The sequence below is a fragment of the Podarcis erhardii genome (genome assembly GCF_964252035.2).
Source record: "Podarcis erhardii genome assembly, chromosome: 6".
NCBI lineage: Eukaryota > Metazoa > Chordata > Lepidosauria > Squamata > Lacertidae > Podarcis > Podarcis erhardii.
Window position 1 is genome coordinate 53,944,599 of NC_138510.1, and position 25,682 is coordinate 53,970,280.

General features: G+C 43.2%; 1 protein-coding gene across 1 annotated transcript; it reads left to right on the forward strand.

Annotated features, from left to right (window-relative positions):
• Positions 1-141: 141 nt before the first annotated feature.
• On the forward strand, positions 142-25,667 carry LOC309345261 (vitamin D3 hydroxylase-associated protein-like). Its single transcript, XM_081868248.1, has 15 exons — positions 142-513; positions 2,509-2,622; positions 4,735-4,875; positions 5,417-5,550; positions 6,891-7,097; positions 8,828-8,868; positions 10,160-10,284; positions 11,615-11,740; positions 13,044-13,141; positions 13,847-13,946; positions 20,553-20,596; positions 20,877-20,916; positions 21,920-22,028; positions 23,769-23,914; positions 24,747-25,667. Exons 1-15 carry the CDS (start codon positions 304-306, stop codon positions 24,879-24,881), a joined length of 1,770 nt encoding a protein of 589 aa, XP_081724374.1. The 5' UTR covers positions 142-303; the 3' UTR covers positions 24,882-25,667.
• The last annotated feature ends 15 nt before the right edge of the window (positions 25,668-25,682 follow it).

Consider the following 25,682-nt stretch of genomic DNA (forward strand, 5'->3'; position numbering starts at 1 on the left):
ATCTTGTACTGCTAAGATTAAGAGCTCAGAAGAATGTTGGAATGTTTGGGAGGATTCACTGACGATTGGCAAATGACGTGGAGTTTCTGTCAATCAGTGCCTGGCTATGCTAGTGAGACACTTTCCTAAACTTTCTTCAGTCATAGACGAACAACCTTCTGTTTCCCAGTGGCTTGGAACTGATAGCTCCTGGGTGGGATTAAAATTCACCACCACCTCCTTGCCTCCTTGCCGTCTTTGCTATTAGGAACTCACAGCTCTAGCAGCTCCCACTGGTTGAGAGCTGTGAGCAGATTTCCCACTATGGCTCTAGACAAAGTGAAGTCTCTCTTGCCTGATGAAAAGGTGGATGTCCGCATTGTCTCAGCTGTGCTCTGTGGTTCAGCCACTGCAATCTTGGTGATAAAATGGGTGAATCAGAGGCGGGTGCAGAAGAAACTTGAAGAGGCCAAGGGCAAGCGAGAGCTTGGCTTTCAACGTATGGAGAAAGCAGCAAGACAGTTTAAACAACAGGTGAATATATTTTAGAGGTTTCCTATCATTTGGATAAAGGTTTTTTCCCCTTTGTATCAAAATTTCAGTGGGTCTCTTCTGGTACTCTCTGCAGAGATGCTGTTGATTTCTGAGGTTTGCAAAAGTGCTAATAGCATGAAAGATGGCAATTATTTCTCGGTAGTCTTACAGTGATGACAATATACTTTCCCAATATGTGTATGTTGAATTTAACATGATTGCTCTTCCCCTGAAAGCTTTGCTTTCCCATAAATCTAGTAGGATGGTGCAGTCCATGCTTTCTCTGTTTCCTTCAGCTAAGATTATTATGGGAGCCCCCCCCCCCCAATTTATGCACCCTATCTAACTTTAGGAACTTGTTGCAACTGAGGCAAATCTTGTGTCATGGAAAAGAGGGTATAAAGTTGCTTCCCCTTTTTCCTCTTGCTGCATTTCAACTGGCAGCCTGAATGCAGCTGTCCCTGGCCGCGTTCTTAGCAGACTGTTAACAAATCACCTGTCATTAAAGAAAAGATACTTGAGCCTAAGGATTGCTTGGCAATTGCTGGTGCCTGTCAAGGCCATTGCTGCGCTTTCATGCTAGGGCCTGGTATGTCTCTGGATAGAAGGAGCAACTCCTTCCCACTTGTCTCTCATTTTGCACAGGGGTGGGTGAAGAGAGCCATCTTCCCAGAGAGAACTTTGGACATATCTATACAGCACTTTTTTTGGACGTGGGTGGCACTGTGGGTAAAACCTCAGCGCCTAGGACTTGCCGATCGTATGGTCGGCGGTTTGAATCCCCGCGGCGGGGTGCGCTCCCGCTGCTCGGTCCCAGCGCCTGCCAACCTAGCAGTTCGAAAGCACCCCCGGGTGCAAGTAGATAAATAGGGACCGCTTACTAGTGGGAAGGTAAACGGCATTTCCGTGTGCTGTGCTGGCTCGCCAGATGCAGCTTGTCACGCTGGCCACGTGACCCGGAAGTGTCTGCGGACAGCGCTGGCCCCCGGCCTCTTAAGTGAGATGGGCGCACAACCCTAGAGTCGGACACGACTGGCCCGTACGGGCAGGGGTACCTTTACCTTTTATACAGCACTTTATTCCATCTTCACAATGGTTCCTTACCTGTTCATTTTCACATTGTATGGGTTCTTTCATGCAATGTAAAAGCTATGCGTGGAAATCTAGTGGAATCTACTGGAGGTTCTCTTGCAACCTCATTAACTCAGAGTTGCATTGTCAAAACTTGGGGCAGTATACCAGCATACAGTTATTTCCTGTCAATTCTAATTTAGTGTGCCATGGTGGTATATTAAACAAAAAGCCACAGTTTCATAACACAACAAGGCATCACAGTGTAAAATGAATGCTATAAATTGCATTACAACCAGTAAATCTAACACAATAATCCTCAATGGACTTACAATGTCCATTGCTAGCTTTAACTCTTCCTACTTGCACTTTGTGGAAATACAGCCCAGAACTCTCTCTGGATGCAGAGGGCATCTGTTACCATATATTTACCTCTTTGGAGAAACTATTCCAACCTACAAGCTCTGCTTGTGATACAGAACTGTTTCAAAACTCTTGGTGACCACAGTGCAGAGGAGGAGAAGTGTGTAATTGGTTGAAATCAATATTTTTAAGTCAATATTTCAAATTCAAAATTTTCTTGTTCAGTTGTATCATCTTTTTAATGATATCTCAGCTGTCAGATACAGTCACATATAACATATCTCTGTGACTTGCCATGCAAAGCAGGGTGGAGATCAAGTTAGCTGCTAAAGCCTGGGGTCAGTACCCATTCCTGGTCATCAGTGAGCTGTTATTTTGCTACTAATTAGATATATAGTCATTGAGCACCCATGTGATGCTGCTGCTGACAGGCCAATCTGTAGCCTGCTTTGCATGTCTGAAAGTGCAATGTGTCCACAATGCTGTGTAGCGATGTTGGTCTAGCAAGCGAGTGCACATGACATAGCAGTTTGCCAGCAATGTGTTTGCTCCCTGCTGCAGAACCCAGGAGTGAAAGCTGCTCCAATCCTAGCTCTTCCCCTTGTGGAACTGTCTGCAAAGTTGAAAGATGGCTCATTGTCTCCAGAAAGTGTTCTCTACACCTACATGGAAAAGGTAAGACTGCCTGGAGGTAAATCACAGCTGGAGGCACAGGTCAATTCTTTGTCCAGGCAGCTGTTTACCAGCTCCATCTGGTACGCAGGCTGAGACTCTACCTGCCTGCAGACTGTCTCGCCAGAGTGGTGCATGTCCTGGTTATCTCCTGCTTGAACTATTGCAATGCACTCTACATGGGGCTACCTTTAAAGGTGACTCGGAAACTACAACTAATCCAGAAGACTCGTGACTGGGAGTGGCCACTGAGACCATATAACACTGGTCCTGAAAGACCTACATTGGCTCCCAGTTCGTTTCCGAGCACAATTCAAAGTGTTGGTGCTGATCTTTAAAGTCCTAAACGGCCTCGGCCCAGTATACCTGAAGGAGCGTCTCCATCCCCATCATTCTGCCTGGACACTGAGGTCCAGCTCTGAGGGCCTTCTGGCAGTTCCCTCACTGTGAGAAGTGAAGTTACAGGGAACCAGGCAGAGGGCCTTCTCAGTGGTGGCACCCGCCCTGTGGAACATCCTCCTATCAGATGTCAATGAAATAAACAACTATCTGACTTTTAGAAGACATCTGAAGGCAGCCCTGTTTAGGGAAGCTTTTAAGGATTGATGTTTTTATTATGTTTTTAGATATGTAAGCCGCCCAGAGTGGCTCGGGAAGCCCAGCCAGATGGGAGGGCTATAAATAATAAAATTACTACTACTACTACTACTACTACTACAGGAGTGAGGCAGGATACACACTGTACAAACTCAAAAGTGACACACTACAAGTGAGTTGTGTCTTTCAGCATAATGTCTCTTGTGCTCATTTTAAGGCACTGATGTGCAATATGCTAGCTGAAATACAGCTGTTCTTCAAAATGTGCACAGTTTTGTGGTGCAATTCTCCAGCCAAATTATGCTCCATCCAAAATGCACATGGTGGGGTAATATTGTGCAAAAAAGTGCATATATTAGTGGGGAGAGAAAACACAAAAATACATTATAGCAGGGGAAATGGCTCTGCAAATATGTGCCTATTAGGCAAAACTGCATACAAATATATGAATATTAGGAAAAATTCACACTGAGGAGGATGGGTTTTTTAAAATTGCAAACTGATGTGAACTTCAGATTGGAAAAATGAGCTAGTGAGAGAAACTAAAACTGACAAATTCACCCATCCCTACTTACACATTACTAGTCTAATACATTTGAATTAAGGTGATTTAGCGCACAGAATAATTTTGAATTTTAATTTAAAACAATTAAAAGTCTCCACCATTTTTGCTCTTTAGGCCAAATAAACAAGACACTATTCCCTTATCCCAAAGTTCTTGTATCCTCTACACACACACACACACACACACACAGCCAAGCTAATTCAAATCCAGCTCCAAGAAAAGTCAAATTTTGCAACCGCACTCTTTGTGCTAACAGCGCATCTAGGCCTGTCACAGTTACAGGTTTAATAGGAGAGTTTACTATCTCCCTCCCCACCCCCACCCTGCGTCTAGGGCATGTAATGGACTCAGGCCTTTCATATACCATATGATCTGCGTAGTTATTTTCAGCCGTGATAGATTTATTATGGTCCCTAGCAGCTAAGCTACAAGGGATTTCCATTTTTGGAGCGACTTGGATTTCAGGCTTCTAGGGAGGAGAGCAGGGGCTTTGCTAAGTGGATCGAGTGAATGTGGCGCCTGCTTGGCAGCTGGAAGATGCCAGCTGCAGAAGTGTATGCAATCTTGTGTGGTGCTGAGAATAGGCAGCAGATCCGTCCTCAAATAGAGTGGTTTGTTTGGGTGTTTCTTTATACATTGCTTTTTGACACCTGGTGACCCCAAAGTGGTTTCTGTAATAACAGCTGAAGCCAACCAGATCCTAATAGTACCAGCATATATCCAGTTTCGACATAGTGAACTGATAGGTGAACCCGATGCTACAAACGGAAGTTGGAACACACCCTTTTGCTGCAGTTTTCTACTAGCATGCTTGTCTTGCATAATGATCACAGATAAAACACTGCATTTGCAAGGTGGCAAAGAGACCTTCACAACGTCAACGGTCAAGAAGAGAGCACATCATCACAAATTTGCCTTCTTCTCCCCCTGTTTTGTTTCTTGCTCACGCAAAGGCCTTGGAGGTAACCCGGCAAATCAACTGTGTGACCAACTTCCTTCCAGAGTGCGAGGAACAGCTCCGGGAGACCAAAAAAAAGGAGAAAGGATTGCTTTATGGAGTCCCAGTCAGTATTAAGGAAGATGTGGCCTGCAAGGTACTTTCTGCCATGATCCCTGAATAATTGCAATGAGGGTAAGATGAGGAGGGCTCTGCAACAGAGGAAGCTTGTCAATTTAAAGCCAAGAGGAATATGTATATTTTTATATTTCTATTTGTTTATATAATATGATTAAATCAGCCAAGTGGGTCACCAGCTGGGGGGCAGGGACCCTATTCTTTGCTCACCTACAGTGGGACTGCTCCTCTCCCATAAGCATCACAAATTTTACCTTTAGTTATGGGATTCTGCATGGAGGGAAAGTCAAAGGAGAGGGCACGCTAATTTCTCAAGCTATTTGTGTTATATTTAAAGCTCTACAAATGCTTCTTAGACTAACCTAATTCCCTTTAAATATATGCATGAATTCACTCTTAAGTGAAATTTGATGATATTACCTAATGACTGGAGGGACTGTGGTTGTTTTCTTTAAAATAAATGTCACCTCTACTTTCTCGTCTAATGTTTTGGGTGGTTTTTTGGGGATATGTTCAACAGATGTAAGGATAAGTATCTCACTTTATTTCTCTAATTCCAGGGGTACCCCAATACACTTGGCTTGGTGAAATATCTAGACTGTCCTGAGCAGGAGGACTCTGTGATAGTCAAAGTTTTAAAGAAACAAGGGGCAATTCCATTTGTAAAGACCAACCTTTCACAGGCCATAGTGAAGTACGTGTGTGTTTCTTTCATTTGTTTAATTCTTCAAGGCAGCAGCTGGGCCTTAGCAGTCTAGGTAAATAATGGCAGTTTTGGTCGCTCTACAGCAACTGAAAACACAGAAAATAAGGAGGTCGACCTTTTCCTATCACTTTATCCCCATGCCAGGAAATGATGCACCCGGTAGATCACAGCTAGGTGCCATACAGACACAGTTTGACTCTCACTCAACAGGAAGAAATCCAAGTCAGGCTTCATGATAGAGTTGGGAGACCTGAGGACCTACAGATGGTTCTGGACTCCCATCAACCCCAGCCAGCATGGCCAGTGGTCAAGGGATTATGGGAGTTTCAGCTGAACAACATCTGGTGGGCCACAGGTTCCCATCCCTGCTTTTTAGGGTTGTTTTTCTAGGCAGAAAGGAGAGAAGTTTGAAGAACTACGGTGTGTTTGTGAAGATCGATTTCCAAGTGTCATCTCAGTACATGGTTTACTGCTTTCATGACAAAGAACCGGTTGAGGCCCCCGAATCCAAAAAACCCAAAGCATGCTGGGCTGCTTCTTCAAGCCAATCTTTCTAGATGCTAGAATTGAACAGATAAGAACAGACTGTACAAAGCACCTCTTCACTCCAACACTTACATAAGAATGCAACTCAGCATTTTGGCTAATCTACTTTATTTACATATAAACACACATGGAACACTGCAACATGGCTCCCTCTCTCTCTTTGCATCAGACAGCAAAGAGAAAAGAACAAAGGACAATAGTCCCACTTCACGGAACACAGTAACACAAACATCCTGTCTCTGTCACTTCCCACTCTGTGGAGTCAAAACATATATTGTCATGTGAAAGACAACAATCCTATGACTGCAATCACGGAGCAGGAATTATAACATATTGATGATAGCTATATTCAAAGTGATAGCTATTGTAAGATGATAGCTATTCAAAGTGAAACACCCAGTTTTTAATGGAATTGGTACGTGATTATTAAGGGACAACCTTTACCAAGGAAAGCAGTCTTTGCAACCTGATTCCACCATTCAGATATATAGGATAAACATACATTCAGCAACAGAATCCTCCAAGGACAGGACCACAAGTGCAGTACAACAGAGCTAAAATGCTGGAAGACAGACAAAAGTATTCCATTAAACACTGGGCCTTTCACTTTGAATAGCTATCGTCTCACAGGAGAAAGTGGCACCCAGTCACTAGAAGATTTTGATAATAGTTTTGCTCTCAGAAACACCCTTGCTGCAGTCCTTAACAACTGTAAGGATTGCTTGTGTACTCTTCCTTACTGGAGCATGAACTTACTAGCCCTACTTTTCCACCCCATTCAGCATTGACTGTGGCAACACACTCTTTGGACAAACCTTGAATCCTTTCAACCACAAGAAAACCTCTGGAGGTTCTAGCGGAGGGGAAGCTGCACTCATTGGAGGTGGAGGCTCCATTCTTGGGATTGGGACCGATGTGGCTGCAAGTATCCGAGTGCCATGTGGCTTCTGTGGGATCTGTGGAATAAAACCCACCGGCTATAGGCTGAGGTAGGTCTCACAGGTTTGGAACCATCCATCCATAAATCATGTACAATCAACCAAGTGAAGAGCAGCAGAATTGCAGTTTAAAAGCAGACATTCTTGATACAGGTCTTGATACAGAGAGCCCTGGGAAACTAGTTCTCTGGGTGACAAACATTACATAATCCCTGTGAGTTAACGTGATCTGGCATTTGCCAAGGCCCACCTGGCATTCAGGGTCTCCTTAAGAACAGCACCAGTTCTTCATTCTATGTGGAGTGGGGGCATATAGAAGTCCCATTGTGCAGGCAAAAATTATTGTACTAATTGGACAACTTCTCACTCAATGAACCCCTGTGTTTTGGCACTGTATTCTGCTCTGGTCAGACCTCACCTGGAGTACTGTGTCCAGTTCTGGGCACCACAGTTCAAGAAGGACACTGACAAACTGGAACGTGTCCAGAGGAGGGCAACCAAAATGGTCAAAGGCCTGGAAACGATGCCTTATGAGGAACGGCTAAGGGAGCTGGGCATGTTTAGCCTGGAGAAGAGGAGGTTAAGGGGTGATATGATAGCCATGTTCAAATATATAAAAGGATGTCACATAGAGGAGGGAGAAAGGTTGTTTTCTGCTGCTCCAGAGAAGCGGACACGGAGCAATGGATCCAAACTACAAGAAAGAAGATTCCACCTAAACATTAGGAAGAACTTCCTGACAGTAAGAGCTGTTCGACAGTGGAATTTGCTGCCAAGGAGTGTGGTGGAGTCTCCTTCTTTGGAGGTCTTTAAGCAGAGGCTTGACAACCATATGTCAGGAGTGCTCTGATGGTGTTTCCTGCTTGGCAGGGGGTTGGACTCGATGGCCTTTGTGGTCTCTTCCAACTCTATGATTCTATGATTTATTTATTTTTTAAGTAGATTCTGAGGCTAAGCCCTGTGGAGTCTTGGCTCACATTGAAGTCACATTGGTTTTATTTTTAATATATATTTTGTGTTTTTATGTTGTAAACTGCCCTGTGACCTGTGGGTATAGGGTGATATACAAATTAAATAAGTAAATAAATAACACCAAAAAGAGGTTGCAGTAAAGGGCTCTTCTTTGTCTAAGCAAACTTGGGTTATTGGCAAGTAACATTTGTTTTTTATGAGATGTAGTCAACTAAACTTTCAGAGTATTTGAGGCATGAGGATACGCCAGTTTTCCAGGAAACGTGACTATATCTGTGAAAGAGGGGTGGGTGTGGGGGAAGGGAACTGCATTAGTAGCATAATTCCTGACTTCCGGACTAAAAAAAAGTGGGCAGTTCCACAGAAAGTATTAAACACAGGGAAGATCCAGAGCCTGTTTTCACTTAAAGCTCAAATCTCTCTGCAAATTTTTGTTAGTTCTGGTCTAAATTCTAAGAAGGGAAGTGAAATTGTTTGAATCCACAGTGTATGCAAGCTGCATAGTTAAAATATCAGGATCTGCTTCAGTGAGGGGTGGACATCAGATTCTGCCCTCCTCTGTGTAGTTTTACAGAGGCTCGGAAGTTAATTAGGGATAATGAAATGTGCCTGTAACATTTCCCTATCAAATATTTTTAAAAGGAAGGTACTTTGCACAGAATTTCCAATGGCTTTCCAATGGCTTTCAGCTATTAGGAACATCCTTTGACGCATGTCACTTGCATTTCATGGCTTGGGTCTCTTTGGCTCTCTCTGTCATTTGGCTTTTCTCCATCATTAATTTACTTTTCCCGTTTGCTCTTGTGCAGCGTCAAAGGTGCTAGCACTCCTGTAGCTGGAATGAACTCAGGTGAGCAAGTCTATTGCTGATAAAATATAAGCGAGAGTTGAAAGTCTTACTTAGCTCATGGGAGAATTTAAACAAGCACAAGCCCTTTGATGGAGACCGCGGGTTTCCGATAAGCAATAAACTTTTAGAGTTTGGGCTCATTTAAAAACAAACAAATGCAAATGTCATTCTTTGAGAAGGCCAGGTGTTAATGGTAATTTCTGATTTGTTTAACGAAGATCAGATGTATCTTAACTGTTTTTGCTGGCTATATGTAAGGGAAAAATGGTGTGCATTTCTTTTGCAACCTGAAAATTCATTTAATTTTGTAAGATTCTGTGACAGTAAAAAAAATTATGTCAAATGATCTTTGTGCCTGAGCTTACACCATAGGAGCCAATTCCTAGGGGCCAAGAGGTCTTTGCCCCTCCAATAAAATATTTGAGGTTGCTACCCCCCCCCCAAGCTGATGGGCATTGCCATTCAAAAGGTGTGCGTGCACCATGTCATGTGATTGATTATGCAGGATGAGGCTTACCTGCCCCCCAATATTTTATTCAAGTTGGCACCCCTGGCTTACATAAATACTCTATGCAAATGTATGTAGATCTTAGGCCTTGTGGGATCTACTTAATTTATTTTTACTAGAACCCTGAGATCCACAGAACCAGGTGCAACAGACATTCTGAGCTCTGCAATTTCTTTTGAAATCCAGAATGTGCGGTCTTTTCACATAAAAATCCTCTCCCCATCCCCAACACTCTTTGGTGCAGTAGTATCAAGGGGAAGTCATTATATTGTTGCTGTTTAAACAATGGGGGGGAGGGTCAGATCTACTTCAAATCACCAGAAATCAACCTTCTGCCAATAGCTGCACACAAATACAGCCCCTGATAGGACTTGTAGTCCAAAAGCTGTGGAAGTTATAAGGTTGCAGATGGCTGTGCTAAGCCATGGTTTCACAGCATGTCTGAAATGGGTGCAAAAATTGCAACTCAATTCTTTTTAACGTTCATACTGTGGTTGCACATTTAAAACTTACTTTCTTCTTTTGGTTACCTGACTGCTCAATTTTCATGTGGTGAAATGAATCTGTGAACACATTGTCACAATGACTGGGTGATCATCATGTGGAAACTGATGAGCCTGGGGAGAAAGTAATTCCAGAGTCCTTTTTCCTCCTCAGAAATGGCCCTTTGGCATTGTTGTGCACGTAGAAACCCTAATAACTGGAAGGCAACTGCATGGAAATCAAGCTACTAGCGCTCCTATCTTCTTCCCCATGTTCAGAAGTCTTCCTCTTTTGTTCCAGTCATCTCCGTGACAGGCCCAATGGCAAGAGATGTGGACAGTCTGGTTCTGTGCATGAGGGCCCTCCTGTGTGACGAACTATTTCACCTGGATTCATCTGTGCCCCCAATTCCCTTTAATGAGGAGGTAATGGAATTGTGTTAAACAGCACACTGAAGCAGTTGATTCACCATAGGCTTTTAATGCATAATGAAATTTCCTTTTTAGTGGGGGAATCTCAATTTTTGTCAATGCTGAAATATCAGTGCATGCATGCTAGGTGTCACTATAGGGATTTTACACTCTATAGCAGCAGTGAGTGGAGCTGTCAGCCAGGGAAGGAGGAAAGGTCTAAAGGGTAAAGCCAAAATGGAGGCCCAGGGTGAAGCTTGTTTGAAATCTGAGGTCTGAAACCCTTTCCCAACGAAAGAAGGAAAAACTCGAGCTTGGTCTAGGTGTCAGGAGGGAGAAATCTGAAGTCAGATCTGACATCTAGGTAAGAGAAATTAAAGGCTCAGGAGACCCATGAGTCAGTTTGTTATCTCTCTAACAACAACACGAAACTTGTGACTCCACCTGCAGAGCACTAAGTCTAGTGCCACCTAGTGACTCAAATACATACTGATATTATCCACAAAGAGGAGCTGAATAATGATACCTATTGCATGGCTACATGAATAGTTTAAGACAGGAGCAGGACTCTCTCTTCTTCAGGTATCAGCTGAGGTTTCTGGTTCTTCAGAATGTGGCCCTGAATTTTCAGGTTGCTTCATGAAATATTATTATTTGTACCCCGTCCATCTTCGGACGGCTTCCAACAAAATATAAAAACATAGTAAGACCTACACAAAACATTAAAAACTTCCCAATACAGGGCTGCTGTTAGACGTCTTCTGAATGTCGTGCAGTTGTTTATCTCCTTGACATCTGATGGGAGAGCGTTCCATAGAGTGTCGCTACCAGAAAGGCCCTCTGCCTGGTTCCCTGTAACTTCAGTTCTTGCAGTGAGGGAACGTCCTGAAGGCCCTTGGAGCTGGATCTCAGTGTCCGGGCTGAATGATGGGGGTGGAGATGCTCCTTCAGGTATACTGGGCCGAGGCTGTTTAGGGCTTTCAAGGTCAGCACCCAAGAGGAACAAGGTGAATACTCCATCCCTTACAGTCCCTGAATTGATGTGATCTGAATTGATTGATGTTGACACTGTGTCAACAACTATTCAGTTAACAAGATGGCTGAGCTCAACAAATTAGACAGAGCATTCTAAAACCAAAGCAGAGTCAAAATGCCACACCTCATATGATAGTGGTACCCAGGGAAGGGCCTCTGATGGAGATTTTAGCACATGGGGAGATGAGCAGTCTGTCAGGTACCCTGATCCCTAGCTTTCACCCTCACCTGAGCTGTGAAAAGCCATGTCACCTTCTTCTCATTGCCCTGGTGACTAGCACTATGTGATTACTCTGGTTCCTCTCTGCAGATTTACTCTAGCTCCCGGCCACTCAGGATTGGCTACTATGATGGAGATGGTTATTTCCAGCCCTCTCCCAGCATGAGGAGAGCTGTGCTGGAAACTCGACAGTTGCTACAGGAAGCAGGACATACGGTAAGCTCTGGGCCCATGGAGAGCTTTTTCTTACATTGCCTGAACTTTAATTTATATTGAGTTTGTTTGCTGCATTTTCATTGCTTTAATTTTATTGGGTTTTGTAATACATGTAACAAATCAATAATAATAAGAGATGGCTATTTATGCAGAAACAATGCACACTGCCAGCGAGAACATTGATTCTTGATCTTTGTAAACGATGCAGTGTAATGTGCTATTTGTTAATTAAGAAAAAAGAAATAGCAAGTGGAAGATGTGGGGAGCAAAGGAGAAAGAAACTTGACGAAAAGTTGCTATGGGAAGGAAGCAGAAGGGGATAATAAAAGTAAGGTATTTTCTTCATTATTTTCTAGAGCCATGCTAGTCTACTGGCATTGTTTTTTAGAAGATGCCTGTCACCACTGAAAATGTACTCATTGGATTGCTGCACATAACATACACCTGACTTTTGAGTATACACACCCTAGGTTGTATTCATCTTTCTTTCACAGAGTAGATCTATTGGATTTAGTAGGCCCACGTCATACCCTCCAACATTTTTCCGATGAAAATAGGGATGTCCCATTCCATAATGATAATTTTTACTATTTCTATCCCACACATCTTACTGGGTTGCCCCAGCCACTCTGAGCAGCTTCCAGGATATATAAAAACATAACAAAATAGTAAACATTTTTTAAACAAAACCTTCCCTATACACAGGATTGCCTTCAGACGGCTCAGGGGTCAGATAGCTCCATACCCCCCAACATTTCTCCAATGGAATTCAGGACATCCTAAGGAAAAGAGGGACTTTCCGGGATCAAATAAGAAACCGGGACAGCATCTCTAAATCAGAGATGTCCCTGGAAAATAGGGACACTTGGAGGGTCTGCCAAGTTAGTAATGGTCATTAATTCCAATTAGTCTGAGTAAAATTAAGTTGAATACCGCCCTATGTCTGCATACCAGTTACCAACTACTGCCTGAAACTTACATCTCCAGTTTTCTGACATTAGACATTTTGCAGCTTCCAGAGTTCTGCTAAGTTGACATTTTCTGGTACTTATTCAAACTTGTGGCTACACCTGTACCTATACACTGGGCTGCAGTCTAGACAATTCTAGACAAAAGTAAATAGAGGCCTGTGGAGATTAGACAATAACATTCTCCGCCAAGAATGTATATCCAGGCAATATATAGGTCCTCCTTTCCTTTTACTGATTGCAAGGAATCACATGTATAAAGGCAGAATGATAACTGCATATATTTATTATATATTTTTGTTGCCTTTAAATATTTACCTTGTTTTTCTGCTCAGCTTATACCTTTCACTCCTCCTCGAATTGATTTTTTGGTGGATGAGCTCTTCACCAAAGGCCTCTATGCAGATGGATGTTCAACATTACTGGAAAAGTTGTAAGTAGATACCAAGACGTATAGACACATATGTAGTGTATGTATGTGTTTACGGGAGGACACCTAAAGTTATATCAAAAACTTTCTGAAGAAGAGATTAAGGCTCTTTAGTGGGAAGCGATTAGGAACAAAAGAGGCATATTATTATTAATAATAATAATTTAACAATAACAACAACAAAAGAGGCTTATAATAATTATTTCAGATTGATTTGAAAAATCTGGTGTAACATTCAAATATTATAGAAGAGGAAGTAATGGCCAAAACACATTTCTGGAATGGCTTTTAGAACAGCAGACACTTTTTATTATGTTCTGGAATAACAAATGTCAATAGAATATGTATGCATAAAAATATATTTTTTAATTGTAGTATTATTATGTATACAAGTATTGTGCAGATAACAATGACAATAGGTTGTGGAACTGAATTATAGTGTGTTTAATAAAACTGATAAACAGGGGGGGAGAGGCTTAAATTAAAATATGCTCTTTGCTGAATTACTGAAAATTCCATTTCCTTCAGGAGTTGATTATCTGCCCCTCAGTCATGCTTTAAGTTTCAGATTCTGCATTTGTCTATCAGGGATTTTAACTGCAAGGATAGTAGCTGTAGCATAGGCATGTCATTGCAACAAGTAAATAGCATTTACAGACATTATTGTACAGCATAGAACCTGCTTTCTTCCTCTTTTTACTTTCCCAGTGATGGAGAGTTTGTGGATTCGACTTGGACAAACCAGATAAATTGTTACCGGTTGCCAAATTTACTGAAAAGGATCCTGGCTCTCATTTTAATGCCGTTGGTGAGTCTCCAACTTGTGAAACAGACACACAGACTTGTGAAACAGACACACAGACTCCAACTTGTGAAACAGACACACAGAGCGCCCCGCGCCTCGGGCAGATATCCTTTTCTCCTCTAAAATCTATAGTAGGTGTGTTTTTAAAAGCTCGGGCTTCCCCCGCGGCTGGGGGGGGAAATTTTTTTTTCTTTATTCCCCCCCCCCAAAAAAACCCCTAGGTTCTTCCTATGGGACGGTGCGTCCTATAGGGCGAAAAATACGGTATTTATCTATTTGCACTGGCATGCTTTCAAACTGCTAGGTTGGCAAGAGCTCACCCCGTAGCGGGGATTTGAACTGCTGACCTTCTGATCGGCAAGCCCAAGTGGCTCAGTGGTTTAGATCACAGTGCTACCCGCGTCCCTTCTTGTTGGCATACACAAAGGTATGCCTCCTCCTCATCTGGAGGCAGCACCTTCCTTCCTCCACCCCCCCTCTATTTAGATCCCTAAACTTATCTACCTCCCCTCTCCCGCCAGAAGATAAAAAAATGCCCCTTTCCAGGAGGAGGAGGAGCAAGAGGTGCTCCCTACCCCGAAAGAGCCCCCTCCCCTAATCAAGCCCCATCCCGCCCTGTCCTCCCCCCTTCCCCCCTCCCCTCGGGGATTATCTCATCCCTCCTTTGCCTCCTTCCCTGATGCAGCTCTGAGGGGGGGGGGGAGTCCGAGGGAGGAGGAAGAACAGGGGGGGGAGAAGAAGAAGAAAACGGGGGAGGGAGAAGGGGAGGCAGCGCCTGCGGAGGAGGCCGGTCTCCGCGCTGCGCCACAGCAGCAGCAGCAACAGCAACAGCAGCAGCCGCCTTCCCGCTCGCCTTCCCTCCTCGCCTGTCAGCGCCAGTCCCAGGCGCCTCCTCCTCCTCCTCTGTCCCCTCCTCCGCCCTCCTTCCACTCAGCACCCCAGAGGCTTCGCCCGCCCCCGCTGCCTTCCCCTGAGGCCTGCTGTGCGCGGGACAGCAGCTGCCTCAGCCTCCTCCTCCTCCCGTCCTCCTTGTGGCGGCAGCGTCAGCGTCTTCCCCTCAGGCAACAACATGGAGGCGGGAAGGAGAGTGGCCGCCTCGCGCCAGGCGGGGGGGCTCCCATGGCTTGCGGAGATCTGCGCGAAGCCTGGAGAGCGAGAGGGGTCAGTGCGCACCGACCCCTCTCGGTCTCCAGGCTTCAGCGTAAGCCTGCAATCGCCCCATAGGACGCACACACATTTCCTCTTCATTTTTGGAGGGGAAAAAGTGCTTCCTATGGGGCAAAAAATACGGTAGGTACCGCTCCAGCGGGAAGGTAAACAGTGTTTCCATGTGCTGCTCTGGTTTCCCAAAAGTGGCTTAGTCATGCTGGCCACATGACCTGGAAAAACTGTCTGCGGACAAACATTGGCTTCCTCGGCCAGTAAAGTGAGATGAGCGCCGCAACTCCAGAGTCGTCTGCGATTGGACTTAACTGTCAGGAGTCCTTTCCCTTTCCCTTTTTATTCCAACAATATTGCTTTTCATTTATATGTCTCCCACGTACCTTTCCATATTGGTGCCAAGGTTATCTTGCCACAGGGGCTTTCCAGGTGCCCCAAACCACTCCAAGTTAAATCTGTCCCTGTGTGGTGTTCACCTCCTCTTTCGCAGTCTGGGGTCATCATCATTCCCCATAGATTAATGGAGATTAACAGTAGAATCAGTAGCAGCTGGTGGAGTGCAGCTTCCCAACATTGCACATTGCTGCAGCTTCCCATGAAGAAGAGGTACAGGGAGATCAGTGTGGTGCAGCTTGCGGTGGCAGGAGCATCAGATTATCCATGCTGCTTCACCCTGATGAGTTCTCTGCCTCTCCCTCTCTTCCAGTGTTGGGAAGCTGGAAGAGCAATACCCACACTGTTCCACCAGTTTCTGCTGAACAGGATTCTCAGCCAACTTTTGCAGGAAAAGTTGAGGGAAATCCTTCACCTCTAGCAGGTCGTAAGGCAGAAGTAGGGAGTGCAGCTTTGAGATTGCTGGCAACACTCTTGTGTGTTTTCTTTTCTCTTGGTAATGTGATCATGGAAAACCTCAGATGCTGCCAAATAGCTAGAGGGAGGCTGATAGACCCTCTGTGAGCTGAATATTTGGAGGCTAGCTTTACAGCTAGGCCTGGTGTGGGAGCTCAGAGCCTAAGCTAGGAGCACAGCAAAGAAGCCATTGGCTGCCACAACTCTAGGTGCTCTACTTGGCAAAGATCTTCATGCTGAAGGATTTAGTCCAGAGGAGGGAAGTGAGCCTAGGTTCATGAGCAGACAGTAAATCATTAGAAATTGAAAAGTACAGTGACGGGGGCAGGGATTGCAAGAGATGACAAGCCACGGGACTAGAGATGCAGTCATATACTGTACTCGTTTACCTGGGACTAAGTCACAGAATCATGAATTGTAGAGTTGGATGAGACTATGAGGGTCATGTAGTCCAACCCTCTGCAATGCATGAATCTTTTACCCAACATGGGGCTTGAACCCACAATCATGAGATTAAGAGTCTTATGCTCTACCAACTGAGCTATCCCATTCCAATTGAACTCAGTGGGCTTACTTCTAAGTTGACTTGCCAAGGATTGTACTACAGGTAGGATGGAAAGGAGAGACTGCTGGGGCAAGGATTTTCAAGATCCAGGGCAGAAAATGCTTCTGTTTTAATATTTTGGCCTATATTCCAAAAATGCCTATGATGAATCTTGATTGCCAGGGAGTAAATCTGCAAGGTTGCTCTAGCATTCTTGGAAATATGCTGAAGCCTTTGTTATGCATCTGAAAATGAGATTGCTTACAGGTTCCTTAACGGCACAGGAAGCTTATGACTCCCTATTTGCATTGACTGCTATTGTTATATTTAAATCAGAACGTGGCTCTGGATCTTTAGAGCAAGCCATGTTCCATTTCCTTCCAAGCTGAATCGTAATGCAAACTAGTATATTTGATTGTTTCCCTCATACAATGTCTCAGAAATGACTGTTTCATTTAGAGCTCGGTCGCCTCAGTCAATCTTGTTAACTGAAATCAAGTTCTAGCTGCCTTCCTTATAAAGCGGAATAACCAAGGTGGAAAATCATAATCTAAGAATAATGACTTTGATGCAGCCAGTCTCAGGTTTTCATATGCTGCTTTCTGATGAGCCCATCCTCTGCAAAACGATCAGGTTTGAAAGCAATGTGGAGAAAATAGAATTGCCAGAAATCTCTCTCCCCCCCCCACCCCGTGCAATAACTTTTTTCTTCCCATATGCCACAATACATTCTTTTTATCATGACTACCCACTCAAAAAATCTCTTGATAGTCAAAAGAAACAAGACAGACACAAACTCCAGCTATAGTTGTGAACTTTCAAGTCCCACTGATTTCATTAAGTGAATTAAGCATGAGTGTTACCCTCTTCTTTTGAAACTAGTGCAACTAGCTTTGCCTGGGTTGAGCACAGTTGCTTTTAAGAGGCTGTTTGTGAATTGCACAGACATGAATTTACCAAGTTGTCTCTATCAGTTTCAGCTTTTATCCACAAAGTGTGGATCAAAATGATAGGGAGGGTATGAAAGAAGGGCCATTCTGATTTTGCGGCATGCATAAAAGCCAACATGATTGATAACTGAATATTACGTAAATATTGATGATGAGAGCACAGGGATGGGAGAGTAATTTGATTCAGTTTGCATTTAAAGGTGCTCTTTCCCAAGCAATATGTGAACACAGTCAACTTCTGAAATCCGCACTTATCTGAACTTTGCAATCCAGTTCTTCAGCCAAGTCACCTGTATGAACATGCATATACTAAAGTGTGCATAGAAATGCAAATATTAATAAAAATAGATGAAAAATGCATTATATTAGTGGGAAATGACTTGCAAAAATGTGCATATTAGGCAAAAATACATCGAAAGATGCATGCATTAGGTGAAATTCCCACAAAAATTCTGATGAATTTTCATGAGGACCTTAAAAAAATTCAGAAAATGATTTGGAGATGTGAAGAACTAAAGAAGAAGAAACTGAGAGAAACTGAAATTGACAGATTTACCAACCAGCCCCTCACTGCACCTGAGAGCAACAGGCCACCTTAGGGGGTGCAGAATAGGCTACATGGCCTAATCAGCTCAGTTCTACAGCACTGCAGCTCACTCCCTGCTTTGCCTGCTTGCTACCTGCTCAGACAAATGCTGCAATGCCTTTGTGGCATCAGTGTGCATCACATGAGTAGACCAGTGCTTGGGCACGTGTGAGGCCTGCCGGGATGAATAGCCTGGGCTGGCTTCCTGGTTCTGGCCTGTTCAGTCAGACCCTCTCCTAATGGCATTGTCTGTGATCCATTAGGGCAGCGGTTCTCAAACTGTGGGTCCCCAGATGTTTTTGGACTACAACTCCCATCATCCCTGAGCTCTGGCCTTGCTAGCTAGGAGTGATGGGAGTTGTAGTTCAACAACATCTGGGGACCCACAGGTTGAGAAAGGCTGCATTAGGGGAAGATGACAAGGTCAGACAGATAGCTCAGGCTCATACCAGCAACAAGCAAGCATCACTACTGGCAGACCCCTAGCTCAGAAGCTGGGGCTGGCAGGGACTGAAGGGAAACAGCTGGAGGAGCCACTGCTGCCCTCCAGCACCTGTTGCCTGAAGTGGTCTTCTTCTGCCTAAAAAGAAATAAAGCAAAAAACTAAAGGACCCCTGGACAGTTAAGCCCAGTCAAAGGCAACTATGGGGTGTAGTGCTCATCTCGCTTCAGGCTGAGGGAGCCAGTGTTTGTCCACAGACAGCCTTCCGGGTCATGTGGCCAGCATGACTAAACTGCTTCTGGCGCAATGTAACACTGTGACGGAAGCCAGAGTGCATGGAAGTGCTGTTTACATTCCAGCCACAGTGGTACCTATTTACCGTATTTTTCGCTCTATAAGATGCACCAGACCACAAGACTCACCTAGTTTTTGGAGGAGGAAAACAAGAAAAAAATATTCTGAATCCCAGAAGCCAGAACAGCAAGAGGGATCACTGTGCAGCGAAAGCAGCAATCCCTCTTGCTGTTCTGGCTTCTGGGATAGCTGCGCAGCCTGCATTCACTCCATAACACACACACACATTTCCCCTTACTTTTTAGGAGGGAAAAAGTGAGTCTTATAGAGCAAAAAATACGGTATCTACTTGTACCCCATCCTGGGGATTCGAACCGCCAGCCTTCTGATCGGCAAGCCCAAGAGGCTCAGTGGTTTAGACCACAGCTCCACCCGCATCCCAAAGACTGCCTAATGGGAAGGCTGGTTCTGTAAAAAGCATGGCTGCCTGAAAGCTGTTCGGATCGCAAGAAACCCTTAGCCTTTACTTGACCTTAACTTCTTCATCATGTTAAGCACAGTGGGAGCAGATACTTTTTGGGTAGGTGGGGTACATGTGACAAATTTCAGCCAACTGTGAGAGGAGAAAAATGCTGTGTAACTTGAATACATAACAACAAGATGATAAGTTGCAAAACAGTACAATTTTGCAATGCCAGTAAATTTTAATCTATATCAGGCAACTTTTAAAAAGTAGTAGATGCTAAGGTTATAAGCACTTACCAGAGTAAACTAAAAGTAGTAAAAATATTACAATTGTTCTTACTAATAAAAAAATTACAAGTGTTACTTTTTATTCCTATATCTTGCCCTTCCTCCTGAAGGAGGCAAGGGTGGCTGAAAACAACTATACAGATAAAATCAGTAGAAACAATGATGTTGTTATGTGAAGTTTGTCTGAAAGGGACCTGGGCTTATATCTGGAGGGATGTGACCGCAGTTGAATTTGGGTGAATGTACTTAAAGTAATTCTGAAAGTCTCCCTTTTTACAAAGTACCTCCACAAAACTGCTTTTCCTCCTCCCCTTAAAAAACTAGTTGGGGAACTTGCACAAAAGCTTTTTAAAGATGTTGGTGATAGTGGAAATATTGTGAGTGTGAATTAACACCCCTTGGGAGCTCATGATTTGTGTGCACTGACAAACCCTGTGGATCATTAGTTTTTAGTTGAATAATGAAATAAGACAGAAAGTCCATCAGTTTCTTTAGTAGCATGCTCCAATGAATAATTTACGAAGAGGATTTACCTCTCATCGAAACCCCATCAGCTGTAATTTGCAACTTATCACTTGGACACTTTTCTAAAAGCTGCTCTGAAGATAGCATCCAGATGGATAGATGTGGGACTATACGTATAGGTTTACTATTCCTTCCTTTCTTATATTTATGCCACACTCTTCAGTCATTCTTGGGTCCCACAGGAGTTAACAGTTTGCACACAGGAACAATTGAGATACATTGGTGTGTGCATGATAGTCTATTCTGGGCCCTGGCAATTGGTGACATAGTTCCAGGTACATCCCTGGGCACACATAGCAGTGAAGCGTAAATTTGTTCTTGCGACTTTTTGTCTCAAACCTGCTTTTAATCAGACACATAGGAGAATTCAGTCATTAATATATTTTTGAATTTAGCTATGACTTTTGATCAAAGCATGCTGGATTCCTAACAGGAAAAGGTGCTATAATAATAATAATAATAATAATAATAATAATAATAATAATAAGTGTATTCCCTCTCCCAGTTCCCACGAATCTCTCGACATCTGAATGCCCTTATTGGAGTAGGGTAAGTTAATTTTTATACGATTTTAAAATGGATTCATTGTGAAGTACTAAATATAATCATGATGGGAATTTTGTGTGGAATACCAATGTTGTTAAAACTTCACAACCACTGTTGTGAATAATGATATTTCCATCGTTGTGAATGTATTGTGTGACTGCATCTGTGATGAAAAGTGAGTATATGGCCAAAATGGGCAATTTTAGTTAATTTTCTCTGAGGAATTTTTTTCTCTTGTTACTGTCATGAATTCTAATCTGCATGCCTTCTGCAAATTTCCTAGGTCAGTGAAAAACTTCTGGAAGAACAACGTTGACCGGATGGTAATTTTGTTTTCTTGTTAAAAGATGAAGAAAAGTGCCCAAGTGCTCAGATTTTCTCTGCCCCCAATCACTGCTCATCAGAGAGAAACCTGTTCAGAAAGGGCAGTTTCTTGGGACAGTGTGCATACAGTCTCCCTATTGGGTAGTTTTTGTGCCTTTCATCACTGAGAGCAAGATATGCAAATAATAGTTACCTCACAATCCTATATGGTTTGATTCTAGAGACTGATGTTAATTGAAAGCTAATATGGTCCCTAGAACTCCAGCTACAGCACCATCAATGATGCTGACCTATGCTAATACTGTATTCCACAGTTCTGGTCTATGTTAACATAGAACTGATGGAGCTATGGTGTGCTGTTATGTACACAAGCAGATAGTTTAAAGTGACCAGAGAGGGTTGGGCCAAATGATGGAGTAAAGAGCATTTTTGACAGAGGTCGAGCTGATGATAAAGTACTAATGGGTGAGCAGGAGCAGGAGCCATGAGAGAATGAGGAAAAATAGGACTCATGCTGAGGGTATGGAGATCAGCAGTAGCATGTCTATCATCTCCCAACTCTTCTGCATTTGGAGTGTCTCAGTCTTCTCCTGATTCGTTTGTAGTAGTGGTAGTAGTAGTAGTAGTAGTAGTAGTAGTAGTAGTATGGTTATTTAACTTTTTGACATTAGATAGGTAGGCATTCCACAGATGTGACAACCAAGAAGGCCTTCTGCCTGGTTCCCTGTATTTTCACTTCTTGCAATGAGGGAATCACCAGAAGGTTCTTGGAGCTGGACCTCAGTGTCTGGGCTGAACAATGTGGGTGGAGACACCCCTTCAGGTATAGCACACTTCAGCCTTTTCTCCACAGCTAAAATGACTAGAACACTGTAGAGCTTCTTAGGTTTTGTGCTGTTCAGCAACAAGTAAGGATGTAAATGCATTTCTGTTAATCAATTCACACTGATGGCAGCATTTTGTGCATAATAGCCACTGTCTTCTCTTTGTATTTCTCCCCAGGCTTACCGTGATGAATTCATTGCAGAATGGAGGAAGTTGAAGCTGGATGTTGTGCTTTGTCCAGCTTTGGGACCAGCTTTTAATTTGGGATATGCTGGCAAGCTATTTGGTACCAAATAATACATCTTATCTGATTTTCCAGTATATATGCTCTTATATTGATCCTGTTCCCTTGGCTTGTTGCATACTGTGGATTAAATTATGTGGCTTTCTCTGAGCTGACCTGTAGAGCATCCTGCTCTGAGCAAAGGAGGAATAGATGATGACCATCTTTCTCTCCCAGCCTTATGATCCAAATATTTATAAAAGTTTGTGGAGAGAGGGTATATGGGCCCATCTAGCCACATTGTGCCATCCTTGATATCTACCATATTTCCTGGGAGATGATCCCAACTTGGCAGGAGATGCATGTTAGAACATCCATCCACTAATACGTAACTGTCTCCTGCTCAGTAGTAATCAAGCAAAAGGAAGAAATTATTTATTAATCCATTTAGCTCTGGTTCCTTCAAGGGGCATAATGAATTTGAAAAGTGGTGAGAAAGATTTGTAGAGCAGGGCTATGAAGCAGGAACACACTACTACAGAACATGTCCCATTATTATTATCACCACCATCTATTGTATTTATAACCTACCTTTCAACCTGAAGGATACCAATATGGCAACATACGTAGCTGTAGATTCACCTACATTGTATCATGCCATACCAGTTGGGATGGACTCCTTAACCAACTAAGGTATAGCTAAGGCATTAGTCTAGCTCCACCCAGGACATAATATACTGTGAATCTGTAAGGTACTGCTAGCAGAACTGTAGCTGGGTTGCATTGTAGTCTTACAACCCATCCCTTCTTCCAACACTATTGTGAGTAGATGGGATTTTTTGACTGATGCATTAATTCCTTGATTATTCAATATTTACTTGCATGAAATTGTACTTATACTTTGGTACTTTTCCTTCAACCGGTGTCAGTGAGAAAAATATTATCACTATTATTTTATAATTAGAATCAAAAGGTGTATTGAGTGAGTGGAAAGGAACTTCTGCCTGTGCAAGGCAGCCCCCTTGAATTCTGGCAAACCCCCCCCCATTCTCTTAGCTGGCCCCTACAGTACCTGGTCACACACCATTCCAGATGGAGCTGCTTTGAGGAGACCACAGGGGCACTAGTAGTGAGAGAATCCATATTAATCTTGTTTCCTGAGTGGAGTTCTGCTCACTCTTCTCTGGACCCAGTATTATTAATCCCACAAAACAAAACTGAGTGAATTAAGTCTCATCGCCTTTTAAAAACTTCAAGGCAAGAAGATTGCAACAGATTTCAGCTTGACCAGATCTCTCGTGGTTGCTTGTACAGTTAGGAAGAATGTGCCGGCAGGCAAATGCCATATTTTCTTAGAAGTGATAAGAAAGCACCCTCAATCGTATTCTATTTTTTTCCAAGGCTTCAGGCTTTAATCAAGTCATTTATTCAGGTTCTCAACATGCTTGAAGCCGAACCAGGAAAACCTAGTTCCTCTTGGGCTGATTCCATGGGTGTATGCATTGTTGATGTGGATGCATCTAGGCAAATATCTGAGAAAAGACTTGAGTCAATCAACACCTTTCTGAGGCTCCTTCCCCTGAACAGTTATGCGACAGTTCTTAAGGTTATTTTAGATTACCGTAGTTGATAAAGTAGCACAAGACAATCCAGCAGTGCTCTGCCATGTCAGGGTCATTTTCTTTTTCCTTATTGTGTGTGCAGAGAAGTATGCACTGCACTCTTATTGCATTTGCATGTTGGTGTCATGAAACAAAAGTCTGGTACCGCAAAATAAGAAGTATTGTGTGTTGTCTTTTCCAGTTGCTACCACTTACACCCATTTATACAACGTCTTGAATTTTCCGGCCGGAGTTGTCCCAGTTACTACAGTGACACAGGCAGATGAGGAAGAGCTGAAGCTTTACAAAGGGCATTATGGAGACCCCTGGGATAAGAGGATGAAGGAGGTCAGTCAATAGCAATCAAGGCAAGGACAGTGCCTAGATGCTGCATCAAGCATGGGGAACCTGTGACAGCCACCCACCCAGATGTTGTTGGACTGCAACTTCTATCCATCCTGTCTATTGGTCATGTTGGTTGGTGTAGAGACTGATGAGAGTTGGAGTTTCCTCAACCCCACCGCATGTCATTGGGGCTCTGTTTGCTATACAGAATTGTAGCAAATTGACCCTTCCTTGCTTCCCTCCTGAAATCAGAGAAGTTTTGTAGCTGGTTAACACCACCCATTAAAATGGAAAGCTGGAACTGCTTCACTAATATACCTTCATTGGCGGCTTCTGATTTGAGTACGATCTTAGTTATTGCCAGACAAAATTACTTTTTAAAAGTAATTTGTACAGCCTTATTCTAAGTGTGTTTATTTGGAATAGGTTCTAAACTGGTTAATGTGATTAAATTATTTCCTATAAGAGCATTTGACATCAAATCTCTGACCTGGGTAAAAAAAATCACAACCATAAGGTCATAGAGTACAATTATTAGCAATATTCCAACACAAGTGACATGTGTAGGAATACATTTTTATAAACAAATGCATGGGATGCAGCTCCTAACCCAAAACACTAAACCCCCACAGTCATGTTGGAAATCTATTCTGAGCATTTCCATTATCCTGTTGAAAATAGGCCTCCCTATTGCCCAGTAGATCCTGAAAGTCTCAGTCAATTCAAAAGGGAGACATGCAGGGAGAAGTCTGAAAGCCACGAGCTCAAACTGGCTGCTACCTCAGTAATGAAATATGCTTTGTGATATCATGCTGCCTTTGTATCTCTCCTGCAGGCTGTCGAAGGCGCCATTGGGCTCCCCGTGGCTGTCCAGTGTGTGGCCCTGCCGTGGCAGGAGGAATTGTGTCTTCGGTTCATGAAGGAGGTAGAGAAAGTCTCCCATGAAAGGAGGGGCAAGAGGAAAATCTGATCCTGTCAGAAAGGAGCACTGCATCTGCTAAAAGATCTGCTTTGTTGACTATTTTGATGTACCACTGCATGTGTACTGGACATTGCTTGGTCTGCTCAGTTACATTTTTATCAGTGTGTCCTAGAAGACAGTTTTGAAGAGGATGTCAGAATGTTAATATGTAACTTAGTGAGCAGTGAACCTTCAACGACGGTATGCAAAGAGGAATGCTTAAAAGATGCACACGCCCCCAATGTTCTATGAGTATATTTTGACTAGCCTCATGCCCCACTGTGGGTATTTTGGTTTCTTCTACTCCATTTGCTTTTAGACTTGGATAGTGCAATAATGTACAGGGTGAGTCTTTTAAAAAAGGCCCCATGGAATATGTGCACTCTGTATCCACAGGGCCACTTTTAAAGGGCTCGCCCTGTACTTCTTGGTCTTCTGCAGAATTTGCCTCTTCATCCCTACAGGAAATTCTCTACAGGAAATATAAATCAATAATTTTGGTAGTGTTTCTCAGTCTACAAAGTTGCAACACAACTCTTATGTTTAAACATGTTATGAGCAAGTTAACATCTTGTCCAGTGTTGGGGTTTTTTAAGCAGAATTTTAACCTGGGTCTTCCATGTCTGTACCATCAACACCACACTTTAATTACTTAGATTTTATTGTACGTTGCTTTTTATTGTTTGTCTTTATTCTTGCATTAATATTTCATTTTTAAAAAAATGTATACCATTGTGGAATCCATGGCTGAATGAAGGCACAGTAGAACATTTCAAAATAAAGAAGCAAAAAATGTTTTTTTTTCTTTGA